The sequence below is a fragment of the Zalophus californianus genome, chromosome X (assembly GCF_009762305.2).
Source record: "Zalophus californianus isolate mZalCal1 chromosome X, mZalCal1.pri.v2, whole genome shotgun sequence".
Classification (NCBI taxonomy): domain Eukaryota; kingdom Metazoa; phylum Chordata; class Mammalia; order Carnivora; family Otariidae; genus Zalophus; species Zalophus californianus.
Window position 1 is genome coordinate 85,943,449 of NC_045612.1, and position 26,199 is coordinate 85,969,647.

The window sequence follows — 26,199 nt, forward strand, 5'->3', positions numbered from 1 at the left end:
CATAATTCGACAGCCTATGAAACAAACTCCTGTCTAAAATCAAACATTTCTCCTGAAACCAGCTTCTGCTCTGACTTCCCTGTCTAGGTGAGTGATACCACTGTTCTCCCGCGGGCTTCACGGTCACGTTAACCCCATTCTCTCCTCCATATTTAATTAGTAGTCCAACCTTGTTGATTCTGTCTCTCATGTCCTCCCTCCCATCCTTCCCTTCTGCTCCATCCCCGCTGTCTTGTTCTAGTTCTACCTTTTATCCTATCTGTGGTGCTAGCCTGCTCCCTTCTCTGTGCTTTCAGTATTTATCCACATAATTCGTCCTACCAGAATAACCTTCCCAATACACAGCTTTTACCATGTTGCTCTCCTATCCTGGAACCTCCAAAACCTCTCTCTTGCCTCTTGGGTTATATTAAGTAAATGCTTTACCCTGACTCTGTGGCCAACCATATTCTTACCATCATTTTTATTTTACTTCCTGTGTGCCTTATAGAAACCGCACGTTCTTCATTCAGCATATTCCTGCTTTTCCCCCTCTTGTTTATGCAAAACCTGGCACGACTTCTCCAGTCTCCTCCAGTTTAAACTGGTCTTCAAGACTTAGCTTAGAGGTGCTGTGAAGTCTTCCTTGATTAACCAGCTGTGCTTTCTCCTTTTTTAAACACTCCTTTTGTCAGCATTTCCTTCATGACATGACATTCGCATTAGGGTTTAGTGGTTACTTAGGTATTTCTATTCATCTCCTATCACATTATAAATTCTTTGAGCACAGGGATTATATCTTCTTCATTTTGGCATGTCCCATAGTACCTCTCCATGTACCTTAAATGTAGATGGAAGCTCCATCAATGCTTGAATAAAAGAATGGTGAAGACTGCCCACTTTTTTTTTTTTTTTTTTTTTTTTTTTTTTTAGAACTCCTAATGACTCAGTTTCGGGAATGAATTCTGTGCTAAGAAGGTACAGATGCCAGATGACCCAAATGTCATGGCGTCTTTTTCTCTCACTCTCCACATTCAATCCATCCACAAGTCCTGTCAGCTCTACCTCTTCGAGATATCTCTAATCAAGCTTCTTTTCTCTACCCTACTGCTTCCTCCCTAGAACAAACCACCATCATCTCTTACCTACAAGAGACTCTTCAACTGGTTCCCTGGCTTCTACTCTTGTCCTACCTAAATCCATTAGTCAGGTGAGATATCTTTATAAAACTTCAATCATGGTAGTCCCCTGCTGAACAATGTCCACTGCCTCCCCACTGCAGTGAGATTTAAATGTATGCTTCTTACCTTGGCCTTTGAAAACTCCACCATCTGGCCTTGGCGCTTTCGCAACCTCATCTCCCACCACTGTCCACCTAGCTCACTGTGGTCCAGCTCCACTGAGCATTGGCCCTTCCTCATTGTCATGTTTGCTCAAAGCAGAGTGAGTGGGTGCTCTTGGTTCTACTGGGGTATTCACTATTGTTGGCTTCATGTCCTTAGTAGTGGAGATGAGTTGAAGAGTGGCCAGAAGTAATTCTAAGGGCTTTGAGACTTGACTTTGAGGGAAACCTCTGTGGGTTCCATCATCCCCCTGAAAAGTGGTACCTCTAATACTGAGTTTGAGCAGAAGATATTTGGCTTAAGGGGAGAAGAAAGGAAATCTTGTATTATTCCCATAACCTCCTTCTCATGGGATACGACAAATATTACTAATAGAAACCAGAGCTGGGGGACAAACAACCTCCACCTTCTTTATCACTCTGCGTGTTGGTTTAGGAAATTGGGCATCACAGCAGAAGCTGACTCAGAAGATGGTGCTCTATGAACCTGTTGTCATTTTCTCTGTGTGCTCTCCAAAGTCGCCCTCGGGTCTCTGGTGGTACACTCTTAGCTTTTGTATATACAGGAAAGTGAGAAAAAGTCTCTCATTATTCAGATTCTTGACTTGCTCCCCTTGCTTCTAGAAGCTGTGAAATATGCACTGTCAACCTCCCTGCCTTTGGGATCACTGACAAGAAGCAGTCTATGATGGGTATGTCTTATTAGACTATACATAGAAAAACTAAAATATGCTCTCCAGTGCACACTGAAAGAGAATTCCAAGTAGTATGTTTCTAAAGTACTAAGCATTTTGTAGCCCCTCATATTTGCAAGGCTCTCCTGCATCATTCACAGTTTGCCTCTTTCCAACCTTCTTTCAAAAAAGAGGTGTCCCCATGTTTTAAAGATTCCAACGTGAAAATGGATACATGAAAACAGAAGGTCAAATATAAAGGCCCAAATCAGATGAGGTATCACTGTCTACTTGGAGAGCCAAAAGGCACCCCCTGACACACACCACAGCATTTGAGGGAGTCTTTCTTTCCACCACAGCATTCCCTTTCTTATTCACTACCCTGGGTTTCCTTTTAGCTAGGGATGGACCCCAGGGTGGAGGGTGGAGAGGGGGGATCCAGCAGATTTATACAAAAGAACTTGACCTGAGTATTCAGAGAAGTAAGGGGAGGTTGGAAGAGGTGGGGAAGGTGGGGAGGTAGAATGATACCAGAGCCCCTTCTACATAAAATACCCACATTTCAGGTGACCCAACTTATAACTTTCCCAGACTGACGGGAAAGCCACTGTTGTAAAAGTTGTCTTTAAAAATTATACATACATGCACACACACTTAGACACACACATACACACATACATGTACATATTCCCCCTTGGTTTGGTCTGTAATAAGAAAGGGTCTCGGGGCTCCTGGGTGGCTCAGTCAGTTAAGCATCTGCCTTCAGCTCAGGTCATGACCAAGCCCCATTTCAGGCTCCCTGCTCAGCGAGAAGCCTGCTTCTCCCTCTCCCACTCCCCCTGCTTGTGTTCCCTCTCTCGCTGTCTCTCTCTCTGTCAAATAAATAAAGAAAAATCTTTAAAAAAAAAAAAAAGAAAAAGAAAGTGTCTCTGGATCACCAGGCTGCAAGGCCCCCCACTAACAGTGGGGTGTGAGTGGGCCTTCGTAGGTCTGTATCCCTCCATGGTGATCAAGCAACTTTTCCCCTATTTTGTCAGATAAACAAGCTGTGCATTGTTCTGTCCACCAGTCTGTGTGCAGGCTTCCCTTCCTGCTGAGCTGGCCAGGATGAGCTTGGACTCCTTCATATGGGGCAGGTGGAATGTGCTGTTCAGGGGGAGGCTGGAAGAACCACAGAAAGTAAACAGAGCTAATCAAGGACACTTTTGTGCTTCTCCTTATCTAAACACTTTTCAGAAGAGGAAAGAGCCTGCAGTAGGTTATGGCCCAGACCTCGGATTAAGCACAATCCCCAGCAACACAGGCCATATTTTCCTTCTTGCCCTGGGTTGGGGCCGAGCCATGGTTCTCTTTCTCTGTTTGCCTCTAAGTATTGCTTGACAGGTCTGCTGGGAGCCAGGGTCGGAGACAGGTAGTGCTGTCAGAAGATACTGGGGTGACAGCCCACCAGGGCACTCGTTCCAGAATTTTTCTCCCTCCCTCTCCTCATCTCTCACAAGTGTTTTACCAGAGGACTCTTCTGGGAGCTAGCTTCTGGCTTATCTGCCACTTTCACCTGCATGTGCCCATCCTCCTCTTGCACCCATGCCAAGTTCTTATTTTCTGAGTGCTTGGAAAAGAAGCAGTCATCTTGGGACGCCTGGGTGGCTCAGTCGGTTAAGCGTCTGCCTTCGGCTCAGGTCATGATCCCAGGGTCCTGGGATCGAGCCCCGCATTGGGCTCCCTGCTCCGCGGGAAGCCTGCTTCTCCCCCTGCCACTCCCCCTGCTTGTGCTCGTGTCCCTCTCTCTCTGACAAATAAATAAATAAAATCTTTAAAAAAGAGAAGCACTCATCTTTACCTTCCCCCAAACATAGGAGGTTATACTTGGTCACCTAATCTGGAACTCAGCAGTGCTAAGGGAGAGGATACCCCTTTTACCCCCACCCCTCCCCCAGCCTCTTTCCCAACTCCCAGATTGGCCAAACTGCTTGTGTTCCTCTTTTATCTTCCTTTGCCTATGGATTTTTCAAGTATATGCTGTCTGTGCCCACCTGCCCATCCTATCACCTCATCTGGTGACTCCCCAACTCATCTGCCCACCCCGCCTCCCCTACCTCAGCAAGTCCCAGGAGCATGCTTGCACCTCTCGTCATAATTTCCTCAACCTCACCTGGCTACTGAGAGGGCCAGACTACTGTCAAACTCTTTGTTCTTTATTTTGTTAGGAAGTGGGGATCAGCAGGCCTCATCAGGGAAGCACTGTTAGGCTCTAGGTTGCTGAGTGGAAGGAGGAAGGCACTTGGTGACCAGAAGATTAGGGAAGGCTGGGCATCGAGGCCTGAGTAAGGACAGGAGAAGAGACTGTGTATCCTGCTGCTTTTTCGGACCAGGGGTTATCCTTCAGTGTGCCATTAATGGTACTGTATTGTGTATTGTCAAAGAATGGTGATCACGCCAGCAGCATCCGCATTACTGCAGAGCTTGTGAGAAAGTCAAATCTGGAGCCCACTCTAGACCTACTGACTCAGAATCCACATTTTAACAAGATGCTCAGGCTATTAGTATGCCCACTAAAGTTTGAGAAGCTCTGAGTACTTGAGTACTAGGTTTGGCTTTTGAACATTCATTCATTCATTCATTCATTCATTCATTTATTAGGTTTTGTATTCAATTCCAGTATAGATACAGTGTTATATTAGTTACAGGTGGACAATATAGCCATTCAGCACTTCCATACAATCGCCGGGGCCCGTCCCAACAAGTGCCCTCCTGAATCCCCGTCTCCTATTTCACCCATGCCCCCAGCCCTCTCCTCTCTGGGAACCATCGGTTTTGAACCTTCTTTTAACTAGTCCTTTCTCTTTCATCTTCATTTGGCTCGCAAAAGTTATTTTTCTTGCTATTAACAGTACTTTGCCCATGACTATTTGGGGTAGAAGATAATATTAACAGCAGGCCCCATTTATTGAAGGCTGGCAGGTGAGAAAAATGGAAGGTCTGTGACATGCCCAAGGCCAAACAAGGAGTGAGTGGTAAAGCTGAGACTCCAAGCCAGATTGATATGCCCATAAAATCCCCAGCCTTCCTCTATACGGTACCAACTACCAAGGGAGGGCCTATAGGGCTTCTTTGGATGGCACCTGCCTTTTGGAGAATAGACAAAAGTCAACCCAGACTTCCCTGGGCGGTACAGAAGGAAGAGAGGGAAAGAGGCCTCCGGGCATGATTTCCGCAGAGAGGAATGGTCTGGGCATCCTTCTTGTCCTGAGGGGGCTCGCATAAGCCCTCTTGGGCCAGAAATTGCTGGACTTAGGACCAGAGGCCAAGGGAAACTGGAATGGGGATGAGGAGTATTACAAAGGGAAACCCCCGACTCTAAATCCCAGAGAGAAATTAAACTCTGATGCCTGACTTGGGGCTTGGGATATGCAACAAATTCACGTGGGGTTGCTCTGGTTTCTGGCTGTCGCACAGGTCAGTGAGGACATCATCTGAAGCCCCAGCCTGGGGCCCAGGACTATGACGTCAGAGCATGCTATAGCTGGAAGGGTTGTTTGTTTCAATGGAGTCCAATGTTTTATTTTGCCGAGAGGAAACGGAAGCTCAGAGAGGGGGAGTAAGTTGCCAGAGGTCAGAACAAATTCATGGCAGAGCCAGGGATGCTGACTCCAAGCGCCACTATTCTGGAGTTGGGGTCTCTGCTGCGAAATGAGGTTTTCCTTGGATCAGCTCAGGTGCCCACAGGAAGTGCAGATCCTGTAAAATACGACCCAGACTGGTTTGTAAGTCTTTCTGTCTCAGAAGGACCTTCCCCTTGGAAAATCTCTAGGTCACTTGCCCCCAGCTATGTAAAATAAGCCGTAGTCCTTCCTACTTGCTCTTCTGGACCTGGAGGCTGCTAGGCTTGGCTGATCTGGGCTTCCCTTTTCTGGGGCCCAGCGGACCTACGGAGATGGCTGGGTGGGGTCAGCTCAGTTCAGGAAGCACAGGAATTCTTTTAAGTGTGTGTGTCTGGGGTATTTTTCTCTCTCACTTACGTGTATTTTTAAAAATTCTTTTTAGACACTCGCTTTATCTTTCCCAAACATCATTTCCTTGCTCCTTTCCTGAGTTCTAGCAGTGGCTGGGGGCCCAGCTTCCTTATTGGCCCCTGAGCTGTGGAAGGGGGTGGGCCAGGGCCCAGAGGAGGCTGGAGTAGGGAACAGGGGGGCTGTTTATGCTGCTGGAACTGCCTTTCATCCTTCCCTTTGCCACCAGGGTGCTGGCTGGTTTCTGGAGCTGCGTCTTCACTCCCATCCCGCTCTCTGACACTGGCTTTCAGTCCCTATGGCTGTGGCCACATCTAGGTCCACCGGCTGATGGCCATACCTTGCCTTCAGTGCTACTCCTCTCTGTTCTCGGAACTGAGACCTGACTGTGCCTGAGCCCCTTGGATCACACTCAGGAGCTGGGGCTGATGGCGCCTCATCTCAGGAGGTCTTAACAGGAAGGCAGATGGGTCCCAGCTAAGGGAAGATCCAGCCTGCAGAAAGGAACCCCGGGGCCTGGCTGGAGGGATTGTTGGGCCCCTGAGCTGGCCGGATACCCAGCTTTCTCCTGAGCCATCTCCCCACCAGGGGCAACTTCCATGGTAGGTACTGCTGGTAGCCATGGCTGCTGCCTCTCTCCCACCCCCTTCTGCTTTCTTTCTTCAATATCCCTTTCTTTCTGCTTCCTAAGAAAGGAACTTTGGGATAATGAATGGTTGAGTATGTGCTAATGACAGTACCTGAGCCAGCCTTGGAAGAAAGGGCAGGCCCCTGGCACCATTCCTTCCATGGTGAGGGCCTGGGCCTGCATGATTGGTGGTTGGCATTTTCTTTCCTCTCTGCTTATTTCTCTTCATCCCTCTTCCCCACTGCATAAAGAGGGTATGGTTTAAACTCTAGGACCACCGGGACTTTCCTTTTCTGACTGCTTCTTGTGGAAATAGCTAGGAGAAGCTACAGATACACCAGCTCATTGAGACAGGTCCCTCTTTGGGGAGGAGGGGTCCTGTGGTATCCTAGAAAGGACTGGAGGTTCTGAGCCTCACCCTCATGGCAAAGCAACTTCAGCTTTCTGTGTCTCTGTTTCCTCATCTGTAAAGTGGGGATAATAATAGCTCTTACCAATAAGGTTGGAGTGAGGACAGAATCAACTAATGGATACAAAGTGCTTAGTGCTTGGCACATCTTAAGTATTCAATAAGTGGTCCCTGTTTTTTTTTTTTTTTTTGAGTTCATGGTATGTCAGGCACTATGACAAGTGATTTCAACACATAATTGCATTTAATCCAGGCTATAACTCATGAGTAAGGGATAGTTATCTTCCTCATTTTACAGATAAAGAATCTACAACTCAGGGAAGTGACTTGCCCAAGGTCACACAGCTAGGAGTGGAATGTAAGTATGGACTGTCTCCAAGTCTAGGGATGTTTAGGAATAATACTAGACCAAGTATCAGACCCTATAGATAGTTTCCTCTCCTTTCCAAACTAGAGCTAAAAGGCCCCAGCTCTAGCTGCAGTTCCTCTGCTAGGATTTTTCTTCCCCCAGTTTGTGGTTTTCTCCCCATGGTCCCAAAGACTCTACTGCCTTGCTTCTGTCTCCTTTGGGATTGTTTCCTACTCCTGGAGAAACCCTAGCAAGTAGGGGCCTTTGTAAGCTACGTTTCAAAGTGTGACAAGGGAGTGGTGTAGCAGAACCTTGACAGTGGGTAGACAAACCCCGTGGGAGTACTCTTGAACCATCGAGAAGGACAAGTCTGAGCTGATAATCCTTGTTATAGACTATGTACTATTTACTGACCACTTGTTATGCATCAGGCTGTACCTCAGATGCTTTGAGAATATTATCCTTAATCCTCACAATAACCCAGCCAGGTAAGGATTATTTTTCCCTTTTTCAGATAAGAAAATCAAAGCTCAGATGGGTTAAGGTAACTTCTATAGAATCACGCATCCAAAGTGGTAGAGTTAGGATATGAACCAAGATCCATCTACTCGTGTCTGTCTCCTTGCTTACTGGCCCAATACAGTTGGTGGGATGAAATGATGATAAGCAATATAAAAACATCATATTATTATGGGCCAAATTGTGAGGACTCGATTACTAAGGACAAGCACCCGGGAGGACATGGTACTTGAGCAGTACCTTGAAGAACAGGTAGGATTCAGATTGACAAAATGAGAGCGGGATTCCAGGCAAAGGGGACAGTTAGAGTAATAACTAAAATTGGTCGAGGGATTACCAGACTTTGTTCTAAGCAGCTGACATGCATTGTCTCATTTGTTCTTTACAACCGCACGAATTAGGTATTTTATCCCCATTTTACTACAATGGAAACTGGAGCTCTGAGAAGTAAAGTCACCTGGGTAACGGAACAGAGCTCCTAAGTGGTAGAGCTGGAATTCAAACCAGGGTGCTCCATCTCCAGAGCCTGTGCTAGATTCTGTTGGAAAACCAACAGCAAAGGCACGAATTTGGTTGCAGGACATGATTGGAGCACAGCCATGGGAGATTGGACTGGGTGGGTAAAGCTATCTTACAGACGGCTTTGACAGTCAGATCCAGTTTATATTTGATGCAGAACAGGGTAAGAAATAGGGAGACAGCCAAGATTCTTGAATAGGCCAGTGCTGCAATTCAGTGGGTGTTTGACACGATATGATCTAAAAGCAATGACTGGATGGCACCTGGGTGGTTCAGTCGTTAAGCGTCTGCCTGTAGCTCAGGTCATGATCCCAGGGTCCCGGGATCGAGCCCCGTGTCGGGCTCCCTGCTCAGCGGGAAGCCTGCCTCCCCCTTCCCTCTGTCCCCCACCCCCAACTCATGCTCTCTCTCTCTCTCTCCCTCTCAAATAAATCAATAAAATCTTTAAAAAAAATAAAAGCAATGACCAGAGGTGGAATAAGGGGAGACTGGCTGGCAGACTGACACAGTATTTCAGATATAAAGTATTAAGGGCCTGGACTAGAACAGAAGGGGCTGGGCACCTGGGTGGCTCAGTTGGTTGAGCGACTGCCTTAGGCTCAGGTCATGATCCTGGAGACCCCGGACCGAGTCCCACATTGGGTCCCTGCTCGACGGGGAGTCTGCTTCTCCCTCTGACCCTCTTCCCTCTCGTGTTCTCTATCTCTCATTCTCTCTCTCTCAAATAAATAAATAAAATATTTAAAAAAAAAGAACAGAAGGGGTTGGTGGCAGTTTCTGTGGAGAAATGTGATTATGTGCAATAGTCTCAATGAAAATGAGGAGAGGGAGAGAGAGAAGCCAGAAAGATATAAAAGAAGACTCAGTAGAACTCAGTGAGGGATTGGAGGGTTGGGGAGAAAGTGGTATCAAGGCTGACCACCCACATGTTAAACCCTGGACTCAGAAGAACTTCAGAAATCCTGGATATGGAAGAAGGGCCCAAAATAAGAGAGGTACCCTGTTCTCCACTGTATTCTCCCTCAGTGCCTGAAGCATAGTACATAGTAGACACACATGGCTCATGGTATGTAGCAGTACATAGTACTTCCGTGAGCTGCTTTATACATAGTTGTTAATGGGTGAGTACCACCTAAGAGTAGCTGGAAGGATTTCTAGCATCATGGCTTTGTGCACGAGACTCTGGAAGAGAGCCCCCACCTCCTCCCCCACCAAGGTCTTCTTGTGCTTCAAGCCTCCCTGCTGGGTACTCTGAAACCCATAATAGAGCACTATAGTTAAAAGTGGGGGACTCACTTGGCTTTTCTCCCCATAAATCCTAGCCAGGGCTGCTGACCTCTGGCTCTGGTTCCTGACCTTTGACAAGCAGCTTCCCTTGCCCTTCCTTTCACACCTCCTTGTCTGTGTCTGGCCTGTTACCACTCAACCCATGTTTTCCCCAGCAGGGCCATTCTCCTCAGGACTATCTTTTTAGGCCTTGGACCTCTAGAGCCGTGCACTTCTGGGATTTTCTGTGTTTCCGCTGGGGTGAGGGGCATTCCCAGCTAGGATGGAATCCAGCTCAAGTCTATTCATTACTGCTCCTGGGAGGTAGAGAGCTGATTTAACACACTAGATAACAAGCTTGTTCAAAACAGAGCCCCTTATCCTAGTCAACTCTGTACCCTCAGTGTCTAGTATGGAGCTTGTCACAGTAAATAACTGCAAAAATTAGTAAAGAAGCCATCCTGTCTCTCTCTCACATCTCCTTATTTATCATCCTTTTCTCTTACTCTGTCTCTCATCTCTCTCTCTCTGTCACCCATTCCCCTTTACTATATTTCTCTATAACGTCTCTCAGTTTTCTCCCTTTCTGTCATCTGTTTTTCTTGGTATCCTCTCTCAGGTTTTTTTTTTTTTTTTAAGATTTTTATTTATTTATTTGCGAGAGAGAGAGCTCGAGCATAAGCAGGCAGAGGGGCAGAGGGAGAGGGAGAAGCAGACTCCCTGCTGAGCAGGGAGCCCGACGCGGGGCTCGATCCCAGGACCCTGGGACCATGACCTGAGCCGAAGGCAGACACTTCACCGACTGAGCCAGCCAGGCGCCCCGATCCTCTCTTACTCTTATCTCTATCATCCACCTGGTCCTTCTGACATCTGTCTTTTTCTTGCTTACTTGCTTTCTGCCCCTCCCTCCCCTACCTCATCAGTCTTCTCCTAATCTTCTGGTGCAACCCATGTCCCACGTGTGCTCTGCTCTTCCCCATGTCATTCTTCCCCACTTGCAAGGGCGGCATCTCTTCACAGGGAATATACCAGAGGATAGGAATGGGTCTTGCCTAAGCCAGTCAGGGCAAAAGTAAGGCAGCGGCCTCCAGCCTCAGACCTCAGACCCTGTGGTTGCATCCAGGGCCTTGGCCTCAAACCTGTTTCCCTTTAGGTACCGTGCTGAGCAGCCAGTCTCCTCCGTCAGCTTTGCCCTGCACCCTTCACCGCTTTGTGCTGTGTTCCCTGGCAGGAGTTGGGGCTCCTTGCCCCCCTCTTTGCCTACAAACACGGGCGTCTCACCTCTGTACCCATCTTAGCCTTCACTCTCTCAGGGCCTTCACCAGGCTTTATTTGTATTTGCTCTCTTGCTCTCACTCATCTGTAAGCTCTCAAGGGCAGAGACGGTATTTGACTCATGTCTGTATCCCCAGAGCTGTGCACGGACAGTACATACAACAAATGCTTATCAAATGAACAAGTGAAAACTGGAGGATTCACAGCCTCGTGTTGACTTGTTTGAACTTCCCAATCACTTGCCTCTTTTTTCATAGAGAAAAAGTGGGAAGACTGACCAGATTGATTTTTTTTTTCCTCAAAGAAAACTTAGGGTAGCTCACTATTTACTGGGCAGCCGTACTCATTTCTTCCACAGATACTTACTGAGCATCTACTATGGTGTCTGGCACTGCTTGGGATACACCCGCGAGCAAAACCGCCCCGCGGAGCCAACATTCCATGTAGCCACACCTCACCCTCAGGATGAAGGAGATTTGAGTGCTGGGAGCTGAGGAGGGCCACTAAGATTCCTATATCAGCTCCTTGCAAGATGTTCTCCTTCATTTAAGGGAAAGAGCGGGTGGGGGGCGGAAGCTGCATGGGAAGTGATTTCAGCCCTGGTTCCCTAAGCTGACTTCCTGTCCCTTTCTTGCTGTAGGAGAAACGCCCCTGTCAGTAGGCCGCACTCATGGCATGTGGCCAAGCTGCTGGAGGGATGCCCTGAAGCGGCCACCACCATGCATTTCCCTTCTGAAGCCTTCAGCTTGTCCTGGCATTCCGGCTGCAACACGAGGTGAGTCTAGAACACCCCCCCTCAAGGTGGGCGGGAGGGTGGGCAACCTGGCCATGTCCCCTCTTCTGCTCTAGTCCCCATCAGATGTTGCAGAGCCCAGAGCAATGTAATGGAAAACGGAGTGGGAATCCATAGTCCCTGGGTTCTAGTCCTCGGCTACTTACTGCCAATTCTCTATGACTTTGGGACAGTCCCTTCCCTTCTAGAAAATGTTTCCTTGAAATACTTACCTCACGTGGCTTGCAAGACACCACACTCTCCTGCTTCTCATCCTACTTCAGCGGCTGCTCCTTTGCCCTCCTTTCCCCTGGCTCTCCCCCATCCCCCCACCCCACCCTGCCCGGTCTCTTAATGCAGGAGGGCACGGGGGCTCAGTTCTGGTCCTCTTCCCTAGCTACAGTGACTCACTGGTGATCTCATCCAGAGTTCATCAGCTCTGTCACAGAGCCAAAGCCTTCAGACTGGGCACCTCCCTGAATAACAGGGTCTACTTGCCATGAGGATCTCTCAGTTCAGTGGGGCCTGGTATTGCCGGTTGTCAAAACAGCTGCCCAGAAGAGGCAGAGAACTTTTTCTGTGAAAACTCAGAGCGAGCAAAGCTGACCTTTCCCTTCCACACCAAGATCTTCCCTCTCAGGAGGAATTTCTGTTGATGAGGCTCAGGGAAGCCACGTGCTGAGTCTGCCCCCAGTCAATGACTTTATTTGGCTTCAGAAGACCGGGGCTCCGAGCACAGGCGGAGGCAGTTTTGTTCTGAAAGAATACACTGAAACATATTCTGAGCTTGGCTCCTGTTTGAGTGGGGGTGTGGTTGTTTGCAGCAGGAAGGGTGGCAGGGTGGGTGGCAGGATCCCTTGCCAACAAGGGACTGATGGATTCTTAGCCCAGAGGTCAAGTGAGCAGAGTGGCTAAGGGGCGAGCAGGGAGCGAGGATTAAGGAAGGCTGATCTGAGGGTCTTGTGGGCCCCTGCCCCCGCTCATTTCTGGCTTTCTGAACTGTGGCCTTTCTGAGAACAGTCTGCGACCTCTGGGGTTCTAGTCATCGGGAGTTACTGGCATGACTTGGCTCACTTTGGCTTTGTTTGTGGGAAATGGTACTTAAAATTCAAGATTGTGTCTGATCACGGTCCCTTCCTTGGTCTCCCTGGTTTGGCTTTGCTGTGGGGGGATGAGGGAGGGAAGGGTGGGCAGCAACTCTAATGTCAACAGTAGCAGTACAGAGGGTGCTGATAACAAATAGCAATTAAAACAAAAAGCAAACGAGCAGCAGCTAACGTGTATTGAACCTTTTCTAGGTGCCTGGACTGTGACAAGAGCTTCACGTTTATTAACTGATTTCACCCACAAAGCAACCCTCTGATACAGATATTATTATTAGTCCCATTTTTTAAAAGATTTTATTTATTTGAGAGCGAGAGACAGAGACAGAGAGGCAGAGCAAGAGCCGAGGGAGAGGGAGAAGCTGACTCCCCACTGAGCAGGGAACCCAATGCAGGGCTCGATCCCAGGACCCTGAGATCATGCCCGAGCCAAAGGCAGACGCTTAACCGACTGAGCCACCCAGATGCCCCTTATTAGTCCCATTTAACAAATAGTATAGCAGAAGAGCTAAGACACTGGGCTCATAGAGGCTTGGGTTCAAATTCTAGCTCTGCTTCTTTAGCACCTTCATGAGCTGGTCAGTTTACCTCGCTAAGCTTGTTTTTTGGCTGTAAGGTGGCGAGAATAATCTCTCCCCTTCACTTTGAAATGAGACATCATAAAGTGCTGGCACATTGTTGGCCCTTGGTAAATGGTCAGGCTTACTAGTATCAAGAAGAAAACGGGGCGTTGCCGAAATTCCGGCCCTGTCTGGGTCACAAGCTACAGCTGGGTGATCTTGAGAAAAATCACCTCCTCAGAATCACTTCCTTTTGCAGGGCTTGCTTTACTCCAGCCATTCTCAAAAGTGTAGTCGCTGGACCAGCAAAGAGTACCAGCATCACCTGGGAACTTTGTTAGAAGGACAAATTCTCAGGGTGCACCCAGACGTAGCACTCGGGGGATGGGACCCAGGGATGTGTGTTTGGACGAGCCCTCCCTGTGCTCCCTGATGCACATTCAAACTCAGCAGCCCGCCGATTTACAAAATGGGCGGGCTGAAATTGAATCAACCCCTTAGAGACCCTCTCTGATACTAATATTCTATGATTGTCTCTCCTGGCCGAGAGCCACATGCTGACTCCCTAAGGACGGTGACAGGCCAGAAGCCATTCTAGACTCACTGGCGGCAGGGAAACAGCATAAGCCCCAGTGGAGTTCTTACACTTTTAGTCTCTGGGATCTTGCCCTCTCCTGCTCCCGTACGTTGTCTTGTGTCCCATTTTACCACATCTCTGTGGCGCCCCCGTGTCCATATCTTTCGCTGTTTCCCTTGCTTCCTTTGTGGCCTTATCGCCTTCTTATTTGCGGCATGGGTGTTCTGCCTTCTCTGGGTTGTTCTGCCTTCTCCCGTGGCAGGGCTGGCCAAGGTGGGAAGGGGATCGGGTCATTTGGCTGACTAACCAGTGTGCCCTGTGTCTTGCAGTGACGTGTGTGTGCAGTGGTGCCCACTTTCCCGCCACTGCAGCACTGAGAAAAGCAGCTCCATTGGCAGCATGGAGAGCCTGGAGCAACCAGGCCAAGCTACCTATGAGGGCCACCTCTTGCCCATTGATCAGAACATGTACCCAAACCAGCGTGACTCAGCCTATAGCTCCTTCTCAGCCAGCTCAAACGCCTCTGACTGCGCCCTTTCCCTCAGGCCAGAGGAGCCGGGCTCAGCAGACTGCCTCACGCAAGGCCCGGGGCCAACTAAAGCCCCTGATGGCCAGCCCAGTGTGACCGAGACCTCAGGAGGTAGCCGGCGCACCGACGGGGGCCACCTGACTCCCAGCTCCCAGATGTCATCCCGCCTGCAGGAGGCCCACCCCTCAGGGCCTGCCAAGGCTGCCGGAGGTCCACCACAGCCTCCAGTGAGGCGAGATAGTCTCCAGGCCTCCAGAGCCCAGCTCCTCAACGGAGAGCAGCGCAGGGCTTCTGAGCCTGGGCACTCGTCGCAGCAGAAGGAGAAAGTGAGCTTAGACACCGTGCTATCCCCAAGGAACCCTAACAGGTTCTGCTGCCTCAGCGGGCAAGACCAAGTGACAAACGAGGGCCATCAGAACTGTGAGCTCAGCCAAGCTCCTGAACCCAGCCAGCAGGACTCTGAGCGTCTACTGATGGAGGCCTCAGCCAAAGCGGTCGGATTCCCAAAAGTGTATGACAAAGCTTCCAGCAGAGATTCCAGCCCCCTCAACAAGGCTTCAGCCGAGCTAGCTAAGGCTTCTTCTTTTGGCAGCTCTTCACACGTCACAGGACCCACAGGGCACCGCCACAGTGCCCCGGAACAGCTGCTGGCGTCCCACTTACAGCATGTACACCTTGATACCAGGGGCAGCAAGGGCATGGAGCTCCCAGCCGGGCAGGCTGGCCATGAGTGGACTCTGTCACCTTTGCATGGCAACCATGCAGGGAAGAAAAGTCCATGTGCCCCTACAGGAGGAGCCCAGGACCAGCACAGCAAAGACGGAAAGGCCAGGCAGGTGGATGATAGGCCCTTGGGTTCAGGGCATCCGAGCCCAAGCAGTTCCCCACACACAGAGGCTGACGGACACCCTCCGGAAAAAGGCTTCCAGGACCCGAGCAGAGCGTGCCGAGCAGGCAGTGAACTAGCCAGCCAGCAGCCCTCCTGTGCCTCTGGATCCCTTGTTCCGCAAGCCAGGGATTGTTCTTCAACCACTAAAGGAGCTGGTAGCACAGGGGCCACTGAAGAAGGGGACAGCGAACCCAAGGAATGTGGCCGGGGGGGTGGTAGGCGGAACGGAGGGCCCCGGGGCCGCTCAGTCCAAAACCGGCGGAAGAGTGAGCGTTTTGCTACCAATCTGCGTAATGAAATCCAGAGGAGGAAGGCCCAGCTCCAAAAAAGCAAGAATCCCTTGCCGCAGCTGTGTGACACTAAGGAGCCAGTGCAGGAGACCGAGGAGCCCCTAGAAAGTACTCCACCTCCTGCCTCCAGCTCATCTCTTCTGTCCTCATGTAAAAAACCACCTGGCCCCAGAGACAAGCTCTTCAACAGGAGCATGATCCTCAGGGCTCGGTCTTCAGAGTGCCTCAGCCAAGCCCCGGAGAGCCGTGAATCTAGGATGGGTTTGGAGGGACAAATAAGCCCCGGCCGGAGGCCTGGCCAGCCCTCCGTGAGCCTGAACACCTGGTGGAAAGCATCGGACCCCTCCTCCTCAGACTCTGAGAAGACAAGTGTTCACCGTGGAGTCCGTGGAGGTCACTGGAGGTGGTCTCCAGAGCACAACCTGCAGCCACACGTGACACTAGCCGTGGAAGGCCCTCCTAACCCAGGTGACAGCAAGGAATTGAAGGCTTCTGCTGCCCAAGCTGGGGAGGAAGCCATCCTCTTGCCCTTTGCCGACAGAAGAAAGTTCTTTGAAGAGAGTAGCAAATCCTTATCTACATCTCATTTGCCAGGTTTAACCACTCATAGCAATAAGACTTTTACCCAGAGACCAAAACCTATAGACCCAAACTTCCAGCCGATGAGCTCCAGCTATAGGGAATTGAGGCGCCATCCGATGGACCAGTCCTACCATTCCACAGACCAGCCATATCGTGCCCCAGACCAATCCTATCATTCTCTGTCACCCCTTCAGCCAGAAACCCCCACCTACTCAGAATGTTTTGCAAGCAAAGGTCTAGAACAATCCATGTGCTGCAAGCCACTGCGCTGCGGTGATTTTGATTACCGCAGGACCTGCTCTTACTCCTGCAGCATCCAGGGAGCCGTAGTCCATGACGCTTGCATTTATTGTTCTGGGGAACTCTGCCCTGCTCTGCGAAAGAGAAACATGATGCCAAACTGCTACAACTGTCGATGCCACCACCACCCATGTGTCCGGTGTTCAGCTTGCTGTCATAATCCCCCGCACAGTGGCCCCGAGGATGGTAGCCTGGCGCCTGGCAACACCTGGAAGCCCAGGAAGCCGACAGTGCAGGTGAGGCCTTGGTTCTTGGATGGGTTTGCTTCGTTATTCTCCCGGTGAGGATAAAGCGAGGGAGATCCCTGGAAAATATCACAATTCCAATCCCTTGAAACTGTACAGACCCTGGCTTCACCAAACGCTATTTTCATAACCCTGGGCAAGACGCTCGGCCACCACAGTTGCAGTTAACCCAACTTGAGAGTTAGGTGAAAATAGCATTTTCTTCACAAAACGGACAGAACCAGGATTTGTATCCTGACTGTAAAACGGGTATCTGAGTGACCTTGAGCAAGTCGTGCAACCACCAGAACTTGCAATCGCATGATTTTGAAAGGGCAAAAGAGAGAATTTTTGCCTCATAAAATGGCCAGTGCTGAGAAAAGTCTTATGACCTCATCTCTAAAGACGGGGGGAAATAATGGCTGCCTCATAGATCCAGTTGTAAGGATCAAAACAGGCCCAGTGCCTGACAGAAAATAGCACTTATTCCCTTCCATTTCCTGCTTACAAACTACTTGGAGCGGCAAACTTTGCAGATGTCCCCCGGGGTTCTGCTTTTAGAGATTTGACCTGTCTGGGTTTCTAAAGAACAAATCCTTATGCCCTTCTCCAGCCTATCTTTGTCAGAGACCCAGGGCTAGACTAGCCGTTGCTATACCCTGGTTATGGCCTACCACCCCAACACAGGCCACCACCATCCCCCAGGGTACTTCTGACAGGATCTCCTATGTCCTTCCTGATCCCTGCCACATTCCTGCCCCATGGCTTCCCTAGCACCACCTTTTGGCTGGCGCACTCAGATCAGAAGTGAATTCCTGTGTCGAAATGTTATTGCCTAGGCAGACACTTCTGAATGACTCAGTGTATGAAATTTCTCAATACACATTCTTTGAAAAAAAGGAACCTTAGGGGTGAAAGAAGCCTTACCCTAAAGAGTATATACTATTCCTTTTATGTAACATTCTAGAACAGCTCTTCAGTGGGAAACAAGTTCAAAACAGTGGTTGCCTACAGAAGGTGCCACAGAGATTGAGGGGAAAAAAGCATGAGGGAACATTGTCAGATGCTGATAATGTTCTGTATCTCGGTAAGCGTTTGAGTTACCCAGGTGTATGCATTCATGAAACCTCAACAAATGTACACTGAATATTTTTGCATTTCACTGGAGGTAAATTTTGCCTAAAAACATTAGAAACAAATATCAAACTTTATTTAATGATACATATGCTGACATTTTTGAGCTATATTGATGTACACAACTTATGGTTTTCAGCATACAAATGTGGCACCTATTTTGTTATTTATCCTTAGGATTTCATGCTTTTGATGCTATTGTAAATAGTATTGTTTCCTTAATATCAAGCTCAAATTCATTTTAATACTATATGGAAATAATGTAATTCTGTGTGTTGGCCTTGTATCCTGCAACCTTGCGGAACTCACTTATAAGTTCTGGTAGCTTTGTGGTAGATTTTTAAAAATTTTTCTACATAAACAATCATGTCATCTGCAAATGAAATTGGTTTTTACCTTCCTTTCCACTGTGTATGCCTTTTTTAGGGGAGGGGGGCCTTACTGCGCCATCTAGGACCTCCGATACAATGTTTCATAGAAGTGGTAAGTGTGGCCAGTGTTGCTTTGTTCCTAATCTTGCTCTGTTAAGTTTGATGTGATCTGTAGGTTTTTCGTAGATGCCCTTTGGCAGGTTGAGGAAGTTCCTTTTCATTCCTAGTTTGCTGAGAACTTTTATCAGGAGGGGATGCTGGATTTTCTAAAGCACTTTGTCTATAGCTGCTGAAATGATCCTTCAGTTTTCTCTTTTACTCTATTGATATGGTGAATTATAATTGATTGATTTTTGAAATAAGAACTAGACTAGCATTGCCAGATTAAATCCTACTTGGTCATGACATAGTATCCTTTTTCTATGTTACTAGATTTGATTTACGAATATTTTGTTAAGGATTTTTGTGTTTATGTTAATCAGGGATTTAATCTGTAGTTTTCTTATATTGTCCTTGTCTGGTTTTCATGTCAAGGTGCTGGCCTTACCAAATACGTTGGGAGGTGGCCCCTCCTCTTCCATCTTCAAGAAGAGTTTGCATTCAATTGGTATTATTTCTTCCTTAAGTGTTTAGTAGAATTTATCATTGAAGGCATCGGGACCTGGAGTTTTCTTTGTGGAAAGATTTTAAGCTACAGATCCCATTTCTTTACTAGATATAGGTCATTTCGGTCACCTATTTCTTCTTGAGTCAAGAAATCTTTCTACTTCCTTTACGTTTTCAAATTTCTGGGGATAAAGTTGTCACTTACTTTAAAATACAATAAGAAGGTAAGACAGATTGGTGGACGGAATGAGGAGTGAACAAGCAGTTTTAGTAAAATATTAATTGTCACATCCAAGTGGTGGATATATGGGTAATTGTATAAATTTGTTCAACTTTTCTGTATGCTTGAAAAGATTTACAACAAAATGTTGAAGCAAAGAGGAGAGGAAATATAAGATAATGGCTAGAGGGCACTGATGCGGGAACCAGACCGCCTGTATTCAAATCCCCAAGCTTTCCCATCTCGAAAAAACACGCAGGTGATAGTACCTACTTCATAAGTTGGTTGTGAGGATTAAATGATGAAACATGTGTAAAGCCCTTAGAACAGTGACTACTGGATAGTAATCATCTTGTAAGTGTGAGTTATTTTCTCCTAAAACCAGGGGAGATTTTGGCTTAGCTTGAAACACTTGCCGAAAGAAGGTTCCACAAGTAGACAGTAGAGAAACGGGGCTGCAGCTGGAAGAGAGGAAGTGATGGCTTGCCGAAGTGTCAGCCCAGAGCTAGTAACTCCATAGGGGAAGGAGGTGAAAGTTCCAGGTTGCAGCAGTTGGCAGCGGCAGTGGAGGTGTGCCCACACCATGCCTCTCCTTTTGTATCCTGAGGGAGGGAGACACACTGGGCCCCCAGTGCCTGTTAGACCCGCTCAGCAGGTCTGCTTAGACACTAGGCTTTCAGATACGTGGAGCCATTTCATGCCCATTTCTACCCTGCCACCTGACCCCACACACGTACACACCCCAGACAGAGGGAAAACTTGCAGCATGGGATAGGACACCCCAGCTCAAATGACCAATTGTATGACACAAGGTATAATAGGATCCCCGTTTTATAGCCAGGGAAGCTGAGGCTCAGAGGGGTCACCCATCTAGCAAGTGGCAGAGCCCAAACTTGAACAGCATCATTGTAACTAACATTTGAGTATCCACGGTGCACCAGGTACTCATTTAGTCCTCGATAGGGTGTCAGGAAATAGGTCGTGTTATTATGATGATCTCATTATGAAATAGCTGGGGGACAACAGCTAAAGAAAAGCTGAGTACTTGGCCTGAGGTCACACAGCTAGAAAAGGGCAGGTGTGGGATTTGAATCCATGTCCTCTAGTTTCAGAGGCCAAGCTCCTAGTTGTGCTACCCTGTCTCTCCATAAGCTGACAGAAAAGCCCAGGCCCTCTCCAGCACGGCAGGATGCCTTCTGGCTGTATGGCTTCCACTGGGGCAGCCGGCGATCCCCATCTGCAACAAGCCGAAGGGATAAGTGTCTCATTGGTTCAAAGAGCACAGGCGATTTATGGCAACCTAAGTGGCTCAAAGGAAAAAAGGAAGGTGATATACTGGGGAGCTGAGAAGGAGGCTGCAAATTGGGACAGGACTTTGTTTGGTTTGGCCACTGCTACTTACTGAGCACTTTCCACAGGGCATGGACAGGAAATCCTGGCTCCCACTGTGGCTGAATGAGTAATACTGTCTTTGAGGGCAGGGACATCTCAGAAGGGCGTCGAGACAGAGTCTGAAGTCTAACAAGTGGTCAGAGCTGCTCTAACATGACAGGTACAGGCAGGGACCACTCTGGTCTTGGGAAAGCTATAAAACCTCATCTTTTCTGTGGCTCCTGACATCTACAGCCTCCTACATGCTGAGCTCTGTGCTAGGCATCCTCTAGGCACATCCCGCTTTGTTCTCACTCCTGGGAAGCCGGCAAAGCTTGATAGCATAGTCTTTATTTGCCAGATAGGAAACTGAGGTTCAGAGAGGTGACATAACTTCCCTCAAATAACACAGCTAATAAGTGTCTCAGCCAGAATGACTGACACCAAGTATCTTACCCCCAAAAGGGAGTAAATTTTTGTTTTTTGTTTTTTGTTTTACTGGGCAAAGTTAATAAAACTTTGAACCGGACCAATAATAGCCTTGGAGGGAGGGAATTTGGAAGATCCATGAGGTTTAGGAAAAATTGTGCGTTCCCGGTGAGCTAAGCTCTAAGTTGCTAGATAGAGGATGCTGGATGCAAAATTGGGGAGAGTGCCCGAGGCAAATTTGCATCAGGTTTGGAGCTAGAATAGGAAGGAAAGGACATTTTTTTTACAAATAGCCTCTGTGGCTTGGGCTACAGAGTAAAGGGTTGCTTGGGCAAAGCCCTTAAGGAAAGAATGCCCAGGGTGGAGAGTGTGCTCCCATAATGTGGGGAATGCGGCACCTGGTGCTGGGAGGAGAAAAAGGAGGAAGGGCCCCTGCAGTACAGGGGTGCCCTGGCATGCGTGCTCTCCATCTGCCTCACCCTGGGAGAAGGCTGCAGCAGGAGCCTCGGGCTCAAAGCCCCCTCAAGGGCCAGGGCTTCCAAGAAGATGCTTTCTATGTTAGAAGAGGCAAGAGGAATGAGCAGGTTCACCCAGCAGAACAAACAAAAAGACCTCCTTCACAAGAGCCAGAGCAAACAACAAACGTGCTAAACTGGTTTATAACGTGGTTTGGGAGGGGAGTGCAGAAAGAGAGGGAAACACAGACTTTCTAGAGCACACGATCCAGGTCCCTGAGTGCTCTCTTTAGTCTCTGCATGCCCCCAGCTGTTCACCGGGCCTCCTGACAAGAAAGGCAGCCCTCCAGGTACTTGTTTCTCTAGCCCGTGTGGGAGAGTAGAAGAAACCAACTTGGCGGCGGGGGGGGGGGGGGTGGTCTGGCCAGGGACGAGCTCCTGACCTCTTCACAAATTTTTGAGGCCATCTGGATACCTGTCTGCTCAGAGCTCCCTAACTTATCAGAATTTTGCCTTGCAGGAATTTCCTGGGGACAAATGGAAACCAATAACAGGAAACAGGAAGACCAGCCAGTCAGGGAGGTAAGTGATCCCTCAGGGAGTTGGGGTGAGTTGGTGTCTCTGAGGCTTCTATAGAATTGCTAAGACCTTGTGTTTGCTCAGTTTCCTTTGAGGAACCCGGCCTGGTGTCCATACCAAGAACTTGATACCATAGATGTAATCTAGCCCGCCCCCCAGGCAGCTGGGCTACAGACCCATCTGATCACTAGGACATTTTGGAACATGGAGTAGTCAGGCACTATCGTGGGACATTGGGCCCATCAGCTCAGAGGCCTGGGGCAGGCCTGCCCAGGCGCAAGGACGTGTGGGAGCAGATCATGCCGAAATATAGATGAGAAGGCATAAACGATGCCCGCCTTCCCAGCAGCCATTGGGCAATTGGAGAGGACAGAGAGGAGGTAAGACCGTCCGGCTACCGCTGTGCCTTTGCCTCAGTTGTTGGAGGCACTTGTTTCTTGGGCTCAGCCACCGTTCTTTTTCTAGGACTTGTTGAGAACTTAGGGTCTGCTCTTGAAAGTCCGGGGGCAGATCATGCTAGTGATAGATTAAAATTCCTGGAAGAAGGTAGGGACATTTTTGCAAATGGCACATAGGGCTTGGACTAGAGGGAAGAGTTTCCTGGGCAAAACCATTAAGGAAAAAAAAAAAATGCCCAGAGTGGAGAGTCTGCTCCTGTAATGTAGGGAACCTGGCACCTGGAAGTCATGTTCCCCAGAGATGAGCCTGCCTGCTATAAAGAGTGGAAAGTTACTTTTGCCGGATTGCTCTCCATAAGCCTGGCAGGACGCTCTTTTTTGTGAAATTCCTAAATCATGTTGATTCTTTAACTCAACCTCTAGAAATGAAGGGGGAACAGGGAAGAAGGCCCTTAGCCATGCCTCTGTGTGGGCACCAAGGGAAAGGACTAGAATCTGGGTCTCTTGACCCCCAAAGAGCCCAGGGTTTTTCTGGGGGGTCTACATTATCCCCTGTGATTTGGTGAGATAGTCAGGAATAATTTGGGCTTTCTGTTGACTCCAAAGTCTGAGAAACCTATCAGTTTCCTGGTTGGCCATGAAAAAAGGGAACATTTATGAATAATCTGTCAGTCACGTGGCTGGACCCTTTTTAACTCATAGTCTCATTTATTCTCCACAACAGTTCACTTTTTACCTATTTTATAGGTGAGGTCCAGAGAGATTATACAACTTAGCTGAGGTCACATGACCCAGTTTTGTCTGGCCCCAAAGTTTATGCCTTTCCCCTTATAAGTGCATCAAGTAGGATCCCTAAGGAAACCTTTCAAAGGGATCCCTCAGCATCATGTCTTAGAAGTCTGAGGCCTGGGTGGGTGTGCTATGGGACTCTATGGATGATCAGATTCCCCTCTGTGGACTGACTTGTACCATGTCCTTAGATCATTTCAGTCTGGTGGGTCTGCTGAGTTTCCCATATTAGACTGAGCCCTTTGAGAGCGGAGACCACATTTTGGCTGTAGACTCCTCTGTGCCTAACACAACGCCTGACTCAGAGAAGTTGCTCAATCGGTATTTGTCACTGGCTTACCAACTGAAGAAACACAGCCTCCTCCACCATCAAATGGGTGAAATGACTCAAAAACAATAATACTCACTAGCCTTTCTTGAGCATGGTGCTCTATTCTAGGCACCATTCAAAGCACTTTACAAATATTTACAGCTGACCCTTGAAATGACACAGGTTTGAATCACATGGGGCCTCATCCATGAATTTTTTTTCAATGAATACAATACAATACGATGAATGTATTTTTCGTTATGATTTTCTTAATAACATTTTCTTTTCCCTAGCTCGCTCTATCATAAGAATATAGCATATAATACATAGAACATACAAAATATGGGCTGATTGACTGTGTTATCAGTAAGGTTTCCAGTCCACAGCAGGCTATTAATAGTTAAGTTTTTGCAGAGTCAAAAGTTACACATGGATTTTCAACTGCTTTCGGGGGTGAGGGGTGGTACCCCTCACCCCCCATTGTTCAAAGGTCAACTATATTTATCAGCATAACCTTAAGGGGTAGTTATTATTAGACTCTCTGTTTGACAGCAAGAAGAGACTGAAGGATACACAGATAAATTCATTTGCCTGACGTCCCACAGGTCTGGTAAGTTGACCAGACCCAGGTAGTCTACCTGTAGAGACACTGGACTAACCTACAGTGCCTCTCCAAACTGGTTCTCTTACCAATCAGGCAGTGAGGTCAGAGGACTTTATTCAAAATCTAGTGTATGTACTGCCTTTTTTCGAAGCAAGCAGGGGAATATTAGAGAAAGAGCACCAGGAAGCACAATGCCTGCCCATCCACAGCTTGAGCAAGGAGGACTAACCCACACAAAGTTAAGTAGCAGTAATAATAAATTACCACTTACAAAACAACCTATGTGCTGCCAGCTAAGTTACACATATTCTGTTATGTTTTATATGCCCCAAAACTCTGTCAGCTAGGTTTTATTCTAACTAGGGCAATGGTTTTCAAACTTGAATGTGCTTTGGAAACACCCGGAGGGCTTGTTAACGCACAGACAGGTAGATCCCACCCCTCCCCCTCAACCCCTGCCAGAGAGTGTGATTCAGGAGGTTTGGAGTAAAGCTCAAAATCTGCATTCCTAACAAGCTCTGCCAGGTGATGCTGACCGCAGCTGGTCCTGGGGTCACACTTTGAGAACCACTGACTCAGATAAAGGAAGTAAGGTTCAGAGAAGTTATGGTAATTTTAGTGAAGGTCTCACAGCTACTAAAGGGACAAACCAGGACTGAAACCCAGCTCTTGCTTACTCGGGTGAGTGGCCATAAGACGAAAAGTGTCAAATACATGGTTCAAACAAGAAGCATCTGGCACGTGGTACAGGGCCAATACATGATAAATTGTTCTCTCTTTAAGTTTGTTGGAGGGTAAGAAAACTGAAGACTGGGACCTACAGGAGGAAAGGCCCAGAGGGGCTAAGCAGAGTATGTTGGAGAAATAAACTTAAAGAGTTCTGGCCTTGGAATCAGTCTGCCTAGGTTCAAACCCAGATTCTTATTTTCCCTAGCTGTGTGAGCTTGGCAAGTGGCTGGTCCTCCCTCCCTCCCTCTCCCTCTCACACACGTGCTCTCTCTGCCCCACCCGTTTCCTTATTTGTTTTATTTTATTTATTTATTTGACACAGAGAGATAGTGAGAGAGAGAGCATGCGCAGGGGGAGAGGCAGAGGGAGAGGAAGAGGGAGAAGCAGGCTCCCGGCTGAGCAGGGAGCCTGATGTGGGGCTCGATCCCTGGACCCCGGGACCATGACCTGAGCTGAAGGCAGACGCTTAACCAACTGAGCCACCCAGGCGCCCGTTTCCTTATTTGTAAAGTGGGGTTAGAGTACCTACCTCCTGTGATTGTTGCTAGGATTAAATGAGCAAATATGCATAAAGCATTTGGAACAAAACCCGGCACAGGAAAGCCTCAGTAAACCGTAGTTGTGACAATAAGGATGAAGAAGGAAGGTGGGGGGCGGGCAGCGGCTTCAGTAATAGCAGAGAAAAGGGGTGAATAGTGAGGTATTGGACCAGGATAGGTAGGCCTCGAAAACTATATAGTATCACAAATACAGAAGCTATTGAAGGTTATCGATCAGGTAAGTGATGTGATAAATGTGGCACTTGAGGCAACTGGGCTGTATTTGCAGGTTGAAGGAAGAACAGCTAGGGTCAGTGATCCAGGCATGAATGAGTATGGCCCTGGAGTGGGAAAGGGAGGTACAACAGGAACAAAGCAGAAGAGACAGATAAATATGTGTGATATTTTGGGGAGAAAATGTTTATTATGAAAACAATATTACAGGAAATTAAAAACAGAAGAAAAAGCAGCCTTAGTCCTACCACCCTAACACCCTGATTGTTTTCATTTCCCTACCAGGTTTTATCTATAGGTGTAGAGATTTCTGTGGCAGAGTTATAATAACTATGTAGATGTGATTTTGTGTGTCCTGCTTTCTTTTCCCCTCCCACTAAGCATTACTTGGTAAACAATTTTTCATGTTGCTATACAGGCTTCCTCAATAGTTATAAATTTTAATGGCTGCATATTTCACTAGCTTAATGTGCTGTAATTTGCTTAATCATTCCCAAATTGTTGGATAATTAGGTTGTTTCCAATTTCTTGCTATTATAAAGTAATGCTGCAGAAAAATTTTGAGTAGCTATAACCTTTTTCTCATTTTGAATTATCTCATTAAAAACAATTATCCAGAGTTGGGATTACTAGTC

At 48.0% G+C, this 26,199-nt stretch overlaps 1 protein-coding gene across 4 annotated transcripts in view; it reads left to right on the forward strand.

The window, feature by feature from the left end:
• SHROOM4 (shroom family member 4) overlaps positions 1–26,199 on the forward strand; it is a 218,476-nt gene that overhangs the window by 164,482 nt on the left and 27,795 nt on the right. For 2 of the 4 annotated variants that reach the window (XM_027608821.2, XM_027608822.2), the window contains 3 exons: positions 11,611–11,745; positions 14,312–16,808; positions 21,903–21,964. In XM_027608821.2, the coding sequence (XP_027464622.1) occupies positions 11,611–11,745; positions 14,312–16,808; positions 21,903–21,964 (2,694 nt within the window). Of the gene's footprint in view, positions 1–1,948; positions 2,014–6,211; positions 6,608–11,610; positions 11,746–14,311; positions 16,809–21,902; positions 21,965–26,199 lie in introns of those variants that run through there. The other 2 variants (XM_027608824.2, XM_027608823.2) reach the window with 2 other exon arrangements.